At 43.7% G+C, this 15,539-nt stretch overlaps 1 protein-coding gene across 2 annotated transcripts in view; it reads right to left on the bottom strand.

Annotated features, from left to right (window-relative positions):
* Nucleotides 1-15,539, bottom strand: part of LOC146857716 (uncharacterized) — a 123,704-nt gene that overhangs the window by 18,495 nt on the left and 89,670 nt on the right. For both annotated transcript variants that reach the window (XM_085648307.1, XM_085648308.1), the window contains exons 6-8: nucleotides 4,075-4,185; nucleotides 2,993-3,100; nucleotides 1,902-2,012 (exon numbers count right to left, since the gene is read on the bottom strand). In XM_085648307.1, the coding sequence (XP_085504433.1) occupies nucleotides 1,902-2,012; nucleotides 2,993-3,100; nucleotides 4,075-4,185 (330 nt within the window). The remainder of the gene's footprint in view (nucleotides 1-1,901; nucleotides 2,013-2,992; nucleotides 3,101-4,074; nucleotides 4,186-15,539) is intronic.

Raw genomic sequence — 15,539 nt, 5'->3', positions numbered from 1 at the left:
ATTTTTTTTTCATAAAGACACATATGTCATCAGCAGAAGATTGCGGTCGCGTGAGTTATAGTTGCCTGCACTAACTATAACGGGGGAATTTCATTGGTTTTTTATCAGTAAAATTTCCGCTAACTATAACATGTGTGAAACCTATGGTTTTTTCAGTGAATTTGCAAGGTTTTTTAAATGCTAATTCCTAACTATAACGTGTGTGAAACCTATGGTTTTTTCAGTGAATTTGTACGGTTTTTTAAATGCTAAGTTACTTTACACCATTCGTGGCGTGCACGCCCACTTAACGCAGTTCGTTCCGTGCGCGCACGGTGCGCGTGAGCACGCGGTGCGCTTCGCGCACCGCGCGCCCACTTTACGCAGTTAGTGCCGTACACGCAAGGTGGGCACGCGGTGCGCGTAGCGCACCGTGCGCACATGGAGGACATATTATGCGCTTCCTTGTGATAGGTAATCTGTTAAATTTAATGTGTAAGTGATGACAATAATACGCCATGCACAGAGAGTGTTTTTTTTTTTTTATTAAAATTTTTAGCGTAAGCGCACCGTACGCGTACGGTAAGCGTAATCGGCGAAATTTTCAAAAAATAAAAATTTACCGTTTTTGGCCTTAGGGGATCTTTGAGGACTCAACTAACATGGCTATGTGCATGGGCGCTGTCTAAACAGCCCCTTTATATGTTTTTTGCCTTTGTTTACAGCCCCCCCTCAGAGTGCGAGAGAGAAAATGGCGGCCGCCGCTTCCTGGTTTCGACCGATTCGAATGTTTACTTAGATGTAACAGCCAATCAGAATCGCGCTCGCGCACGCCACCGTACGCGTACGGTAAGCTTACGGTAAGCGTACCGTAAGCTGGCTCAGATATATATATTGATTTAAAGGCTATTTTCTCAGAATCTACTGAACAGATTTACACCAAACCTACAAAAGGCACTTCCTTGACCTAGGGACTACCTCTCTGCCAAATTTCTAGTAATTCTGTTCAGCCGTTCGGGCTGTAGCCCTGTCTAAAGGTTCTATGGAAAAATGCATGGGAAAAACGCGTTTTGGGACCCCCCTTTTATCTCAGCCCCCGCTTGACGAATCCCCCCGAGACTTTCAGGGTAGGAGCGGAGCGTAGCGCCCCACCTATTTTGAGAAATTCGCGAGGATTCGTCAACCGGCGCCAAAGTTATTCAAAATAGAATGTTGCGGATTTCCTATGGAAAAGGGGTCCTAACTATAACTACCTACTGGCGACCGCCAGTAGGTAATATATATATATATATTAAAATCCTACTTTGGGGTTTGGTTTTTTTAAAATAAAAAAAAGTTGTGAAACTTTACTGTACGGCTCCCTCCTGTTTGATCGAGCTGTATGGCAAAATGTCAATATATTGTCACAGTGGTCCTGGTGAATGGTAGAAATGTCTGTCGGGCTGACAAACATTTCTTAATTTGGCAGGCGGGTACACAGTCAGGGCGATAGAGTAATTTACACCATCCACCACATATTAAATCAGTCCCATAATATTTTTCTCATTTAATGTAAGTAAAGTTAATGCAGAAAACATTGTGGTGTCATGCCAGAATTTTCTGAATTAGACATAAGAGACATGCACACATTTTGTTGCTGATTATTAAAAATGACAATACATAATGCCCATATCCATGATTGTAATCACATTTCAAAAGGAAGAAGCGTCTCAGTCCTGTGCGCTGATGATCAAAGACAGAGCATCTGTTTATAGCTAAGCCCCAACAAGAGAACTGGTCAAAGCAGTGGGCAAAGCAATCCGTGAGGCGAACGGAGCACCTTTGGCTATGCATTGCCTGAGCAGTCCCAGTTGTGGAGATCAGAATAAATTGGCAGTGGTAGTGACCTATGTACGAGGAGTATTTCACTCCTGTTTACTAACCGTTTGTACTGTTGATGCTTTCTATCCTCTCACTGTCTCGATAATCCATAGAGTAGGTGTCGACCTCTTTCTTTATGCGTAATGAAACAACCAAAGGAATAGTTTTGTGTCCTGTAAGATAAAGTGAACTGTAACTATATTACATATAACATTCAAAGACGAAAGGTTCAGCAGGGCATTATTATTACATCTGTTAAAAATAGGAGACAAAGGCACGATAATATGCCTAAACATTCGACAGAGGTATCATCACAGGCAGCTAGGGACCAAATGCTGGTCAGACTGCAAAGGTCTATAAACATCTCCACAAGAAGGTCTCAAGGCACAATATGCTTGTCCTTTGAAATACTGAATGACGAAACAATAGACGCCCGACCCAAGGAAGTCGGGATCCGTAGGTACACATCAGTGGCATAGCCTTTTAGAAGGCTTTAAGTAAGGATATAAATATCAGGTATTGGGCGACTTATTTTCAGAAATGAAACATTATGGTAAGGTGCCTGTGCTAAATTCCCTAACCTCAGTTTTTCTTCTTCTTTAATTTTCTTGTGAAAAAGCATGTCACAACTAAGGTTCTTTCGGACATCCCAAAAGTACTGTATACTACCGAGAAACATTTGGCCTAATTACAACAGCCTATGTGTGTTCTCTTTGAATGATGCTGACAAAGTTGACCAAGACGCAAATATTTTATTGGTTTCTTTTCACTGCATACATCACCTCATCCAGCTGTCCAGTCCTTACAGTTTTCCCAGCTGGGCCCGGTCCATGCTCACTGATGTTGTCACTTCAAGCATCACCTTACCTCACCCTATGTCCAAGAGATCGCTAGTAACTGAGATTCATTAAAGTGATCCTATCACCACTTTCTTGTTGGTTACTGCAGTCTAGAACAGACAGGAACAATGCCTTGCAGGGAATGTACAATACCCAAATAATCACATGCCAATTTACTTCTATTGATCACTCAAAGCACGGAATAGAGAGATAAAACTAGTGCAGTGGATGTTTAGGTGCCAATGCTAACGAAAGAAGGTGCTGCCGCTGTCAAATGCCAGCTTCATGGTAACTTTGAAATATTTCTAGGATACCTGAGCTGGGACTCTTGTTTGCTTCTTTTCTTTTTTCATTCGGATGACTCAAATTCAAGTTAAAGTCTTCTTTCCTCAAACCGGATTCAGAATTGAGAAACGGAAATCCTGGAGAGCAAGAATAAACAGGACAGATTAATCACAGAATTAATCTTCCACTCCTGGTGCAGACTGTTGAAAATAGATATTCCTTGGCGAGAAAAATGCAGGGTACCCACTGGTGAGGAGGGGATCCATGGAGGCAGGGGTTACAGACACCATCCTGAAGGTCTTTGTGGTAGAATACAGACCTAAGAGGTATGCCTCCAAGGCAGTCATAAGTATGTTATGTACTTCTGTATACGGCAAAAATTTGCAAATACTAACCCTGATTGACATCCTCTAGAGCCCAGAGGTTTACGAATTTCTAGGTGGATCTCAAAAGATACTCAATATTTAAATGGACGATGGCATGAATGGATGCCCTACCCTAAGACTGACAAGGCCAAAGTGCCATAAATGACTTCCAATCCTGCATGAACCAAAAGTTCCTCATCCACAGGTGCCAACAGATCTTTGCAGGAGATAGCAGCTTCCATCTGTCGGTGGTTTGGATAGCTTCTTTCAGATCTTTGACAGAGTAGGGCAATCAAATCTACTTTTTTTGCTTATTAATTATGGCAGAGTCAAAGAAAACCTTGGGTTGTTGGGCTATTCTCACAGGGATCCTCCTGCTTTCGCAAGAGCGCCAGGAAGTTACCTGGTGTACGCTGAGCTTGACATAACCAGATGTAAATATATACATACAAATATGGCTGCAAGAGAAGCATAGCATAAACAATGTTTTTGCATAGGTATCTGGAAGCCTTTCGGCACACTCCTTTAAAGGAAGAAGTCAGTATGTCTGTTTTGGAACTTTTCCATATGATTCGAAAAAAATCAAGACAATCAGAACTGGTTGGCCTAAGGATGGATTATACAGATATTACTGTAGGGGTGCAAGACACACACCACCTGTTTCCTTAGTTGGGAAAAGGTGATGTTCAATGCAGAAATCTTTTCAATATATTGCTATGCTAAGCTGGAAATCACTAGATACTCACCCATCGGACTGTTGGTTGCTTTTCCTTGATTGCTGGCCTGGTGGTCCACAGTCAAATTATTTTCCTCCTCTTTTATACGAAATGAAACAATTGAAGTGGAAATGGAATGGTCTGGTATCAAAATAAAAATTGAAGAATATTACAGCCTTATTGAGAGACAAGTCATATGGACACTAGCAGCGTAAGATCCCTTCAGACACACAAGAGGTGCTGCAGAGGAGCCATGCAAGGTTCCCACAAGTGCAAGTTCCACTATGACAGACACATAGCAGATACAGTGCGTGGATCAGGAAATCAAGCCCCCTTTCATTCGCAGAACAGGTTGAACAAAGTAAAAGCAAAAAATTCCCTGATGTGCAGAACAATACCAGAGGTAGCAAACCTCAGGTAAAGGTACAGCAAGGCAGCAGTATTGCAAAGTCTCTCCAGCTTGTGTCCGCTTCTCTCATACTAAAAAGTGTTTTCAGCACAGTCAGTGCAATGTACAGCTTTCTAACAACATAGAACATATACGTAACAGTCAGCAGCACTACAAGCTTCCCTTCTATGCATAACACGGCCCTTCACAGGCTTTAGCAGTGCCCACCTCCAGCACAAAGAGCAGGTAGCAACAGCAGGAGGAGGGCAAACTTTTCTCACAGCAGAGATTGGGTATGGTACAACCATCAGCAGACAAAGTCAGTCTCTCTCTCTCTCTCTCCTACTGTATATATAGCAGCAGTGTAATCGTTTACACAGGTAACAGGCAGAAGGCAGGCTACAACAATTTACACTTCCCTCACATACACACACACACACACACACACAAAAGTTACAACATGGAGGGACTGTCTCTCTCCTCTGACCCCTCTCCTCCAAGTTCAAGCTCAAGGATCTAGGGAGGTGGAGATGAAGGCGATGACCGGACTCCCATTGGAGCGGAAAAGTAAATATGTCAAAATGTTTTGAAGAGGCAGTGCAACAAAGCACTTTCAAACAAATCAGCAATCCTGGCACATGGGAAATTATACATACTTGCTATTCCAGACTTTTTTACTACCAAACAACTCAATCGAACAGAAAACATTATACAAGTACATTAATAGAAACTCAAAGAACTGACCATGTTACAGCAATTGCTGCATGTGAACATCTAACACTTAAATTTAACAAAATGTTTGATGATTGAGTGTACCTTTTAGATTTAAAATAGTCATTGGTGTTCTACAATAGAAACAATTCCTATAATGATGAATAATACACCAAAGAGCCAATAGATCATTGGTACTCGCAAACTGTAGGACTTGGCCCTTTTTGGCTAAAGTCCCTAAACTTTTTGCTTTCCCCCCTAGACCTTTTTTTCTGACATGGTGTTCCCAACTTAGATGCTTTGGACACTTTGCCACTGCTAAACAGTGTCAAAGTGTAAGTATTCCCTGTATAAAGTAATGGTAATTGGTTGTCCATGATTGGTATGTTTGCCTTACTAGTAAAGTCCCTAGTAAAGTGCACTATGTGTGCCAGGGCTGGTAATGCAAATGCTACTCGTGGGCCTGCAGCACTATTTGTGCCACCCGCACAAGTAGCCTTAAAAAGGGAACTCAGGCCTGCCATTGCAGGGCCTGCGTGCAGTTTGTTAAACTGCCATATTGTTCTGTCAAGTGCATTCACTAGCCAGGCCTTACCCTTCCCTTTCTATGCACATCAGACACCCCTATGGTAGGTCTAGGGTACCCCCTGGATAGGGTGTAGTGTATGTGAAAGGTAGGACATGTACTAAGGTGTGTGTCATGTCTTGACAGTGAAATAATCTCCATTTCATTTTTCACTGTTGAAAGGCCATCTTGCCCATAGGACAGAATAGGAAGGCTGTGTAATACGTTTTCCAGCCTATCTTCCCAAAGGCTTAAGGTGGAAAGGTGAAGTTTAGTATGCCTAACTCCCAATGTAATAACATATCTTTTTATGTAAATGGTTTTTGCAGTGTGTGTTCAGAAGCCACTCTTTTAGAAGTGGCTGAGTTTTTGTGCTCTGACATTTCTGTGTGTCTCTGCCTGGCTGTGGATTGACTGTCTGGATTTGAAAGCAATAGGATCTGGGGGAATGTCTTGACCCAGGGGAGGAGGTGAGACAGCAACAGGCTGACCTGCATCTGGAGTGTAGGGGGAGGAGAAGCCCCTAGAGGTGAAGAGGCCTGGGTTGCTGCTATAAAACAATTGGCTCATCTCCTGCTGAGTGATTGAGAATCCAGACCCCCACAAATCAAAGGAAGAAAGGTGTAACTGGCAGGGAGGCACCCAGAACTGGTTTGAACAGGGGTCAGTGCCCCCTGAACCACAAAAACTTGAAAGCCATTGAGGGGTATAACTATGAGAGCTGAAGCCCTGAACTTTGGAGAATGGCTTGATCAAGTGTGAACAAGACTGGAGCTACTTCGTGGTCAAGAGGACCTTTGCCAAGGAAGAAACAACTGAAGAGACTGAAGTATAGGACTGACCCTTGCTGTGTGATCTGAGGCTGGCCTGCACTTTGCTGTTTCAACCAAGGAAAGGCTAAAGGGACTTTGCTGTGTGCCGACTCCTGAAGTAACTTATTCCCAAGGGCCTGAGGTGAGCTGGCTCCCTGTTCGGAAACACAGGAACATAAATGTTTCCCATGAGACCCTCAGCGGCACTGTGTGTGTGTGCTTGTTGCAGCCTGAGACCCTCGTAAAGCGTGCCCTGTGATCGTGGGCACCTGGAATCCAAGCAAGGATCAGCGATGCGGTGTGCGTGTGCTTTGTGCAGCCTGAACCCCTTTGTGAGGATTGTCCAGTGATCGTGTACACCGGAATCCAAGTGAGTCTCATCGCCGCTGTGGGCGGGTGCGTTGTGCACCGGGAGACCTTCGTGAGGATTTGCCTTGGTATCGTGTGCACCGAAATCCAAGTGAGTCTCATCGACGCGGTGTGCGTGTGCGTTGTGCACCGTGAGACCTTCATGAAGATTTGCCTTGTTATCGTGTGCACCGGAGTAAAGTGAGTCTCAGCGACGCTGTGTGTGTGATCTTCTTGCAGCCTGAGACCTGTGTGTGGAGTGCCCAGTGATCGTGCACCCGGAGTGAAAGAAGACTCAGCGATGCTGTGTGCGTGTGCTTGTGCTTTGTGGCAGCCTGAGATCTTCGTAACTGAAGCGGCCCGGACCGGCAGTTCCGGAGGAGCTGAGTTGCCGGCCCGGGCTGTTGCCATTTCACAAAACTTAATTGGAGGCCCAGCCGCTGGACGAACAGAGGAGAGTGAGTTCGCCCCCTCCCCCGCCCCCCCCCTGATAACATGTGTCGATTCCTGGAGTGGGTCGAGGGCTCGGAGGGAGACGCTCTCGGCCTCTCTCTCGTGTTGGCAGCACGAGCCTCTGCTTTGGCTCGTATCGCGGCCCGTATTGCCAAGGGAGTTGCAGTACAGGGGACGGAGTACGAAGCTGCACTTTGGGATTACATCGTACTGTGTTGGGGGCAGCTGTGAGAGGCTGACTAAAAGTCAGAAGGAGAGGCGGAGAGACAGCCTAAGGCCCGGTGATCAGGGCCTGAGTGTACTACGTAGTATTCCATTTCTGCAGAATGGAGTACCTGACTGTCATATTACACATTGCATCATTTCTGCATAACGGAGTTCCTGATTAGAGTATTACGCATTGCATTATTCCTGCATAACGAACTACCTGATTAGTGTATGACGCATGGCATTTTTATCTGCATAACAAACTACCGGATTGTCGTATGATGCATTGCCTTGTTTCTGCATAACTACCTGATTAGCGTATTGCGCATTGCATTATTCCTGCATAAAGAATTACCTGATTAGTGTATACGCATTGCCTTATTTTTGCAGAACAACATATCTGGTGGTTGTATTACGCATTGCATTATTTTACCTTGCAAAGTGCCTGATTGTTGCATTACGCATTGCATTCTTTTCATTGCAGTGTTTAATTGCTACGTTATGCATTACAGAATTTTTAAATTGAAAAAGTGCCTGATTCTAGCATTACGAACTGTATGACATTATATTAGGAGTACAGGAGAATGTTTAGAAGTGTTCATTGACATCGCTCGCTGGCATTACAACCGGCCAGGAGAAATATTACACAACCTCATATGTTGGTTTTATATCGTGTGGTCTTATCGTATATCTTTTTACATAAAGTTTATACCCGTTTTATAAAACTTGTGTGCAGTCTATTTGTGGTGTCATCACTGGATTATTGTGAGCGTGGTTGCGAATACTTTACACATTTTCCTTGAAGATAAGCCTGACTGCTCATGCCAAGCTACCGAGGTGGTGAGCGGGACTATTTAAGAAGGTAACCTTCCTTTCCCTGATGTTGGAACACGGGTCCCTACTTGGCCTGATGTACCTACCTCAGCCAACCAGGATCCCGGGTCTAACACAAACATTTTCCCATGGGACAAAAAGAATGGTCTGTGGTTTGAATGAGGGCCGCATTGTTGCCAGCCAGGAGTGAAACATGTACATGGTGTGGAGTTATTTTGGGAGATTCATTCCATACTTGCCTCTAAATTAAGTTCTTAGTTTCAGGAAGATTTGGCAATACCTTGTGATGCTGTATCTAAGTTGTTATCGCACTACCGCATATCGGAATAAAATTGAATCTTAGTCCTCACAATCTCCTTATCCCTCAAGACACTTATCTGTAAACATTAAGAATGCTGAGTAATGGGCCTAGTTAAGGTAGTGAGTGCTATAAAAAGTGCTTGACAAACAAACCACAACAAGGTGTGCAATTCTCTGAGGTGGGCAGATACAAACATCCAACCTAGGCTGCTAGACATGGTACAGTGGGTAGGTTTTAATCATGGCACAAGGAGACAACAATTAATCCAGGCTTTAGCACTTTGCCAAAGTATGCTGCTTGGGAACTCTGCAAGTCTGGCCAGGTTGAACAACACAGTGCCATTTCCTTGGTGAGAGTGGTCTCGTGAGTATCACCAGCAGAACTACTCACATCTGTCATTGTATAATGCGCAAGATGGAAACTGAGGAACAAAAATACATTTTTTTTAATTTAATCTCAGACTTCTCTCTTACAGTGAAAGGAATACATTAAACTAAACACTGGTAGTAAGTATGTGATGAGGAAAGAGGACTGTAATCACAACTATCATTTGATTTTATGCATGTGTTGAAAGAGGACACAGCCTCATAGCCCACTCACTAAAATGTGGTGTCTGGGAAATGTATGGACCTTGAAACAAGGAGACCTGCAATGTGGTGTTGATACTTCTACTTCATCAGATTGTTTGCTCATTGTAGGAGGCTGACTAATTATATGATGCACACTTATTTTAAGTGAAGAACTTTGCACTAATCCAGGCAACCCTTATGGTGATTTTAGTGATCTTAGACAACCATAGAAAGCCCTCTAAATGGTAGCTATGGAGAGCAGCCTTCAGGCTTATCCAGAAAGAGTGTTAAGCCGCTTGTTTTACCAGTTCTAATCATATAGTATAGGCTAAACGAAAAAGAACCACACAGTATATATATAATTATCTACTGGCGGTCGCCAGTAGATAGTTATAGTTAGGACCGTGTTTCCATAGGAAATCCGCAACATTCTATTTGGAATAACTTTGGCGCCGATTGATGAATCCTCACGAAATTTTCAAAATAGGTGGGGCGCTCCGCTCCTACCCTCAAAGTCTCGGGGGGATTCGTCAAGCGGGGGCTGAGAAAAAAGGGGGGTCCCAAAACGCGTTTTTCCCATGCAATTTTCCATAGGGACCTTTAGTCCAAGGTACAGCCCAAACGGCTGAACAGAATTACTTTAAATTTGGCAAAGAGGTAGTCCTCAGGTCAGGGATGTGCCTTTTGCATATCTGGAGTCAATCTGTTCATTAGTTCCTGAGAAAATTGCAGTTAAAAGTACATACATATCTATAGCCTTGCACCGTGCGCGAGCGCAATTCTGATTGGTTGTTAGATGTCAGTAAACATTCGAATCGGTCGAAATCAGGAAGTGTCGGCCGCCATTTTGTCTCTCGCAGTCTGAGGCAGTGAAAAACAAAGGTGGAGAACGTGAAAAGGGGGCAGGGTGGACAGTTCCTGACCCCCTAGCCTTTGTCAGGGGGTCACTGAAGGACCCCCAAGGGTGAAAAAAACATTTTTTTTTTCCGAAAAAGCGCACCGTGCACGCACGGCACACACAACGCATCGTGGGTGCTCGGTGCGCGAAACGCACCGAGCGCCCACAGTGCGTGCACGGTGCAAAACCTGAAAAAAAAATATTATTAAATACATAACTTAGCATTTAAAAAAACGTACAAATTCACTTAAAAATCATAGGTTTCACACACGTTATAGTTAGGAATTAGCATTTAAAAAACCTTGCAAATTCACTTAAAAAACCATAGGTTTCACACATGTTATAGTTAGCTGGACATTTCCCTCGTAAAAAACCAATGAAATTCCCCCGTTATAGTTAGTGCAGGCAACTATAACTCACGCGACCGCAATCCTCTGCTGATGACGTCAGATATTACATCACTGATTACATATGTGTCTTTCTGAAAAATAAATATTTGTAATATATGTATAGCTAAAAATTTATGGAAGAAGACATGGGTAAATAAGTGTCTAAATACAGTGATGTAATATCTGACATCATCAGCAGAGGATTGCGGTCGCGTGAGTTATAGTTGCCTGCACTAACTATAACGGGGGAATTTCAAAGGTTTTTCACGAGGGAAATGTCCAGCTAACTATAACATGTGTGAAACCTATGGTTTTTTAAGTGAATATATATATATATATATATATATATATATATATATATATATATAATCTACTGGCGGTCGCCAGTAGATAATTATAGTTAGGACCGAGTTTCCATAGGAAATCTGAAAATTCTATTTTGAATAACTTTGGCGCCGGTTGACGAATCCTCGCAAAATTTTCAAAACGAATGGGGCGCTCCGTTCAGCTCCTACCCTGAAAGTCTCTGGGTGATTCGTCAAGCGGGGGCCGAGAAAATAGGGGGTCCCAAAACGCGTTTTCCCCATGCATTTTTCCATAGGACCTTTAGTCGAAGGTACAGCCCGAACGGCTGAACAGAATTACTTGAAATTTGGCAGAGAGGTATTCCTCAGGTCAGGGAAGTGCCTTTTGCAGGTCTGGTGTCAATCTGTTCAGTAGAAAATAGCATATAAATATCTATAAGCGTTTTTGCTGGAGGCTCGTTCTCGCCTCAGGGCAACTTGGATTTTGTATTTGAATGCGGCAGCCTGGCCGCAGAGAACCTGCCCCCACGGGCTTGTGGGGCCTCACGAGTGAAAGACTTCGCTTGGGACTAAGGCACAGCAGGGAGCAGAAAAACGAAAGAACCAGACAGCTTGGTCCAGAGGCCTATTCAGGCATTTATTGATTGTTATTGGTCGCGTGATATCAGAACCCACTGGGGGAATACAAGCGCCCGTTATCATGAACTACTGGCACCAGCATGCATTGGACTATACTCACCTGAGAATGATTTACATACTGCATGCGTATAAGTGTTGGGGGCAGCACTCTTTGGTTCACGTGACTTTCCTCTGATGAAGAAGCCGCCCAGGCTTTGAAACGCGTTAGGAAGAGAATCCTTTTTTCCGGAAGAAGCAAGCTGGTTGAAAACATTCCTGGTGCTTAACCACCCTGCTGGAGGCTCGTTCTCGCCTCAGGGCAACTTGGAATATATATATATATATATATATATATATATATATATATATATATATATATATATATATATATATATATATATATATATATATATATATATATATATATATATATATATATATATATATATATATATATATATATATATATATATATATATATATATATATATATATATATATATATATATATATATATATATATATATATATATATATATATATATATATATATAGCCTCAGGGCAACTTGGATTTTATATATATATATATATATATAATATATATATATATATATATAATCTGTGCAATATTTATTTATTTAATTGCCAGCTCTGCCAGAACGCGTTTCGGGCGATCCCGCAACTGACCACATGACAACTCCCTGCCTTTTGACATCGCCTTTTAAAGTGCAAATTGGCCATTCAATGGACATGAAAAAAAAAAAAAAATATATATATATATACACACACACACACACACACACACACACTCGAACCAGGATACCTACACCGGAGAAGCCGGGTGCATAGGTGTGAAGTGACGTCGGAAGCCGCCGTAGACCACAATGGAGTACTTCAGGAAAGATGCCTCTGTAGAAGACTTTGAAAGAGTACAGTGGAATCCAAGGGTGAATTCTTGAAGTGAAGAACCTACAAGTAGAGGGGACAGAGTCTAAGCCACTCGGAGTTGACCAGGAGGCACGGAAGAGTAATGCCCACCAATGTCGTATGGTTCAGGAGAGTTGACAGCGACCTTGCCGCTACAGCTGTGGGGAACAGGCGACGCTGAGGAAGACCAGGAGCCATGCACAAGCTTTCCCATATCGGAAGTCGAGAACCAGGGTGTTGGTGTCTGGCAGGAGTACAAACAAGCCTTGGCAGCTGCACAGGCATGCAAAGCGAAGAAGGAGCAACGTTGTGACCAGCAAGGTCCAAGGGACTCACCACAAGCGGGAGAGTCAGAGCAGGCCCTGAGTAAGCAGGGGAGCCCACTGGAGCAGGCCCAGAGGCCAAAGGCACATGAGTCGTAAGAGGACCAGGAGCTGCTCACCAAAGATGAAGGCCCACGGTGCAGAGGATGAGGTGAGGATTTTGATCTTGGCAGGAAGAGATGCTGAAGCTTCTTGAAGCCCGGAGATCTCTAGAGTGCAGAGCCAACAAGCCTTGGCAATGGCAAGTCAACGCGGTGCACATGGGTTCGGTCCCAGTGGTTCTGACAAGTGATACTGGCATCAAAATTGAAGAGAGGACAGGTCAGGCCTCGAGGGAGTTGCAGAACCACCACCTGTATTGCTGAACCTTTTGAAGTCCGTGGGACGTCAGGAGCAGCAGACCCGTCAGCTTCATTGCGGTGCCTGCAGATGCAGGAGAGTGACTCCTTCACTCCAAGGGAGATTACTTCAGGTTTCCTTGATGCCCACAGGTCTGTTGACGACCCCGGAAGAAGCACAGCCACTTGCAGAACAGCGAGACCAGTAGCAGCAGGAGTCTTCCTTGATGCAGTCTCGGTTCCAGATAAAGTCAAGCAAAGTCCAAGTATCCAGACGGTTGAAGAGTGATGTGGTTTCAGGCTTGAGTCTTGTCCCATGACGAATCTACGGACCCACCCCAGGTAAGCCCTTAAATACCCTAGGAAAAATGTTTGGACATCTCAGGGGTCCCTCCCAGAGGAGGCGCTAGACAGAGGGGAGGATACTTCCATGTCCTTTGTCCAATTTTGCACCAGAGCGGGGGCCAAGAACTCCCTGAATTAGCTCAAACCTGAGTTTGCAAGGAGGGCACCAAATGTGCCCTTCAAAGCAGTCTGGTGTCACTGGCAAGCACTTCCACCCCATCCAAACACACTAAATCCTGTCTGGGAGTTGGTCACACCTCCCTGTGACAGGAAACCTATTGTTCTACCTTTCCCTGCTCGAGCTCAGCTCAGCAGCAGGAAGGCAGAATGAATGTCTGGGGTCGACAGCAGCACTAGCTTGCTGGCAGACCCTGAAAGGCTGTTACTGGGAGTACTGGGGGATTACCGGAGGAGCCCCCCCAGTGCATGGAATCATACCTCCAACACCGGTAGCAGTGTTGGGGTATGATTCCAATATGTTTGATATCAAATATGTTCAGGCTCGGCACAGCCACTATACAGTTAGCCACCGCATAATGTCGGATAGCCAAAATATGTATAAACATGGCTGGTTACACTTACAAAGTCTGGAGAATCGACTCCGGGTTTTGTAGGGGTGTCCTGGAGATGCAGTGGCACCCTCACATTTAGAACCCAGCACCCTGCCTTCAGGATGGAAAGGCCTGCCTTAGGGGTGGCTTAAAGGTTTTAAGTGTAGTGACCTGAGATATAAGAAAACGTATATCTGTTGTATGTGGTGCTAGCACCAGCTTACACAGGCTGCAATGGCAGGCCTGTAGTCACAGTTTGAGTGGTCTCTCAAGGGTGGCACAATACATGTTGCAGCCCATAGGAGACCCCTGGTGTACCTATGCCCTGGGTACCATATACTAGGGACTGATAAGGGTACACCAGTAGCCAATTGTGGAGGTACAGAAGTACTTACCATAGTCAATTCAGTGAGGAAGCACAGTGACTGGGGTCCTGATTAGCAGGATCTCAGTCAAACTAATAAAAATAAAAACATACTGACACCTAAAAAAGTGGGGTTAACCATGAAAGCAGATCCTACTTCCCTACACTCATGGTCAAATCATGCCCTTTCTATGACTTTGCCCCCTTAATTGCCATTTTGTGATAGCGGTGGGTGAGCCATTAAAGGCATTTGTCAAGCTGAAGTCAGATACCTGGCTCTGGCCCAGCTTCTCTTGGATGTTGTGCAGAAAAAAAGACCCAAGCCATCATGGATCGTTTTTCTGCCACCCAGGGTCTAACCTCATGCATCAATACTTGCAGGCAAAGTATTAACTTTTAACGTAAATGAATGAATAAAAGATACTCATCAAATGGCTGAATTGCATGTGTGAAACCGGAAACCCAGGGATCAATCCTGGCTTCCCTGCTTGACCAAACTCTGCGACACTAAGATCTGCAACAGATCTACTGCACTTCAGAAAAGTCTTAAAAACCTGGTTCTTTCCCGTGTAACTCCGTGTTCACTGATTCTGCTCTCTTGATATCAGTTTGCTTCTTGTCTATGTAATGGCCTTCAGTGCCAGGATATCTATAAGGTGATAATGCGCTCTAGAAGTGTAATAAATAATAATAATTAAATAAAAAATCCTAGGCAATTGTTTAATTTCAGATTGCCTCCTTTTTCTTCATTATTACATTTGAGACCACATTGAAAAATACAAGTTCAGCATGTGTGCTGTACAAAAACGTATCTGGTTTGATTTATTATAAAATAATGTTGTTCGATGTACAATAAGAATTTAGCCCACATAGGGTGCATATGACAAATGACTTGCTGCTTGGTTACCTAAAGGCGCGCGACACTACAATTGTCCCCACAGATGGGGTGGCATTAATGTTTCTAAATTCATGTTTGAAAATTATTACTTCTAATAAATGCCATTGAGTTCAGTCACCTGATGTACTGAGGTAAAACACTTCCACATGCTAGAGAATTACACTTTTTTGAAATTTGAACAGACTTTCATATTTTTACATCTGTTGCACTTTGTCTTCAAACATGAAGCTATTCCTAAAGATAACTGGTGCAGGACACCTTCTGTGCGTCTTTTCCTTTACATAATGAGTAAATAAATGTCTGCCAACTTCTTTAATACCATTCTGAATGGAAGTACTTAGCCAGGTAAA

This window comes from Triturus cristatus, chromosome 3_2 (assembly GCF_964204655.1).
Source record: "Triturus cristatus chromosome 3_2, aTriCri1.1, whole genome shotgun sequence".
Classification (NCBI taxonomy): domain Eukaryota; kingdom Metazoa; phylum Chordata; class Amphibia; order Caudata; family Salamandridae; genus Triturus; species Triturus cristatus.
Note: the sequence above shows the minus strand (reverse complement) of the source record. Positions and strands in the feature narration are given on the sequence as shown.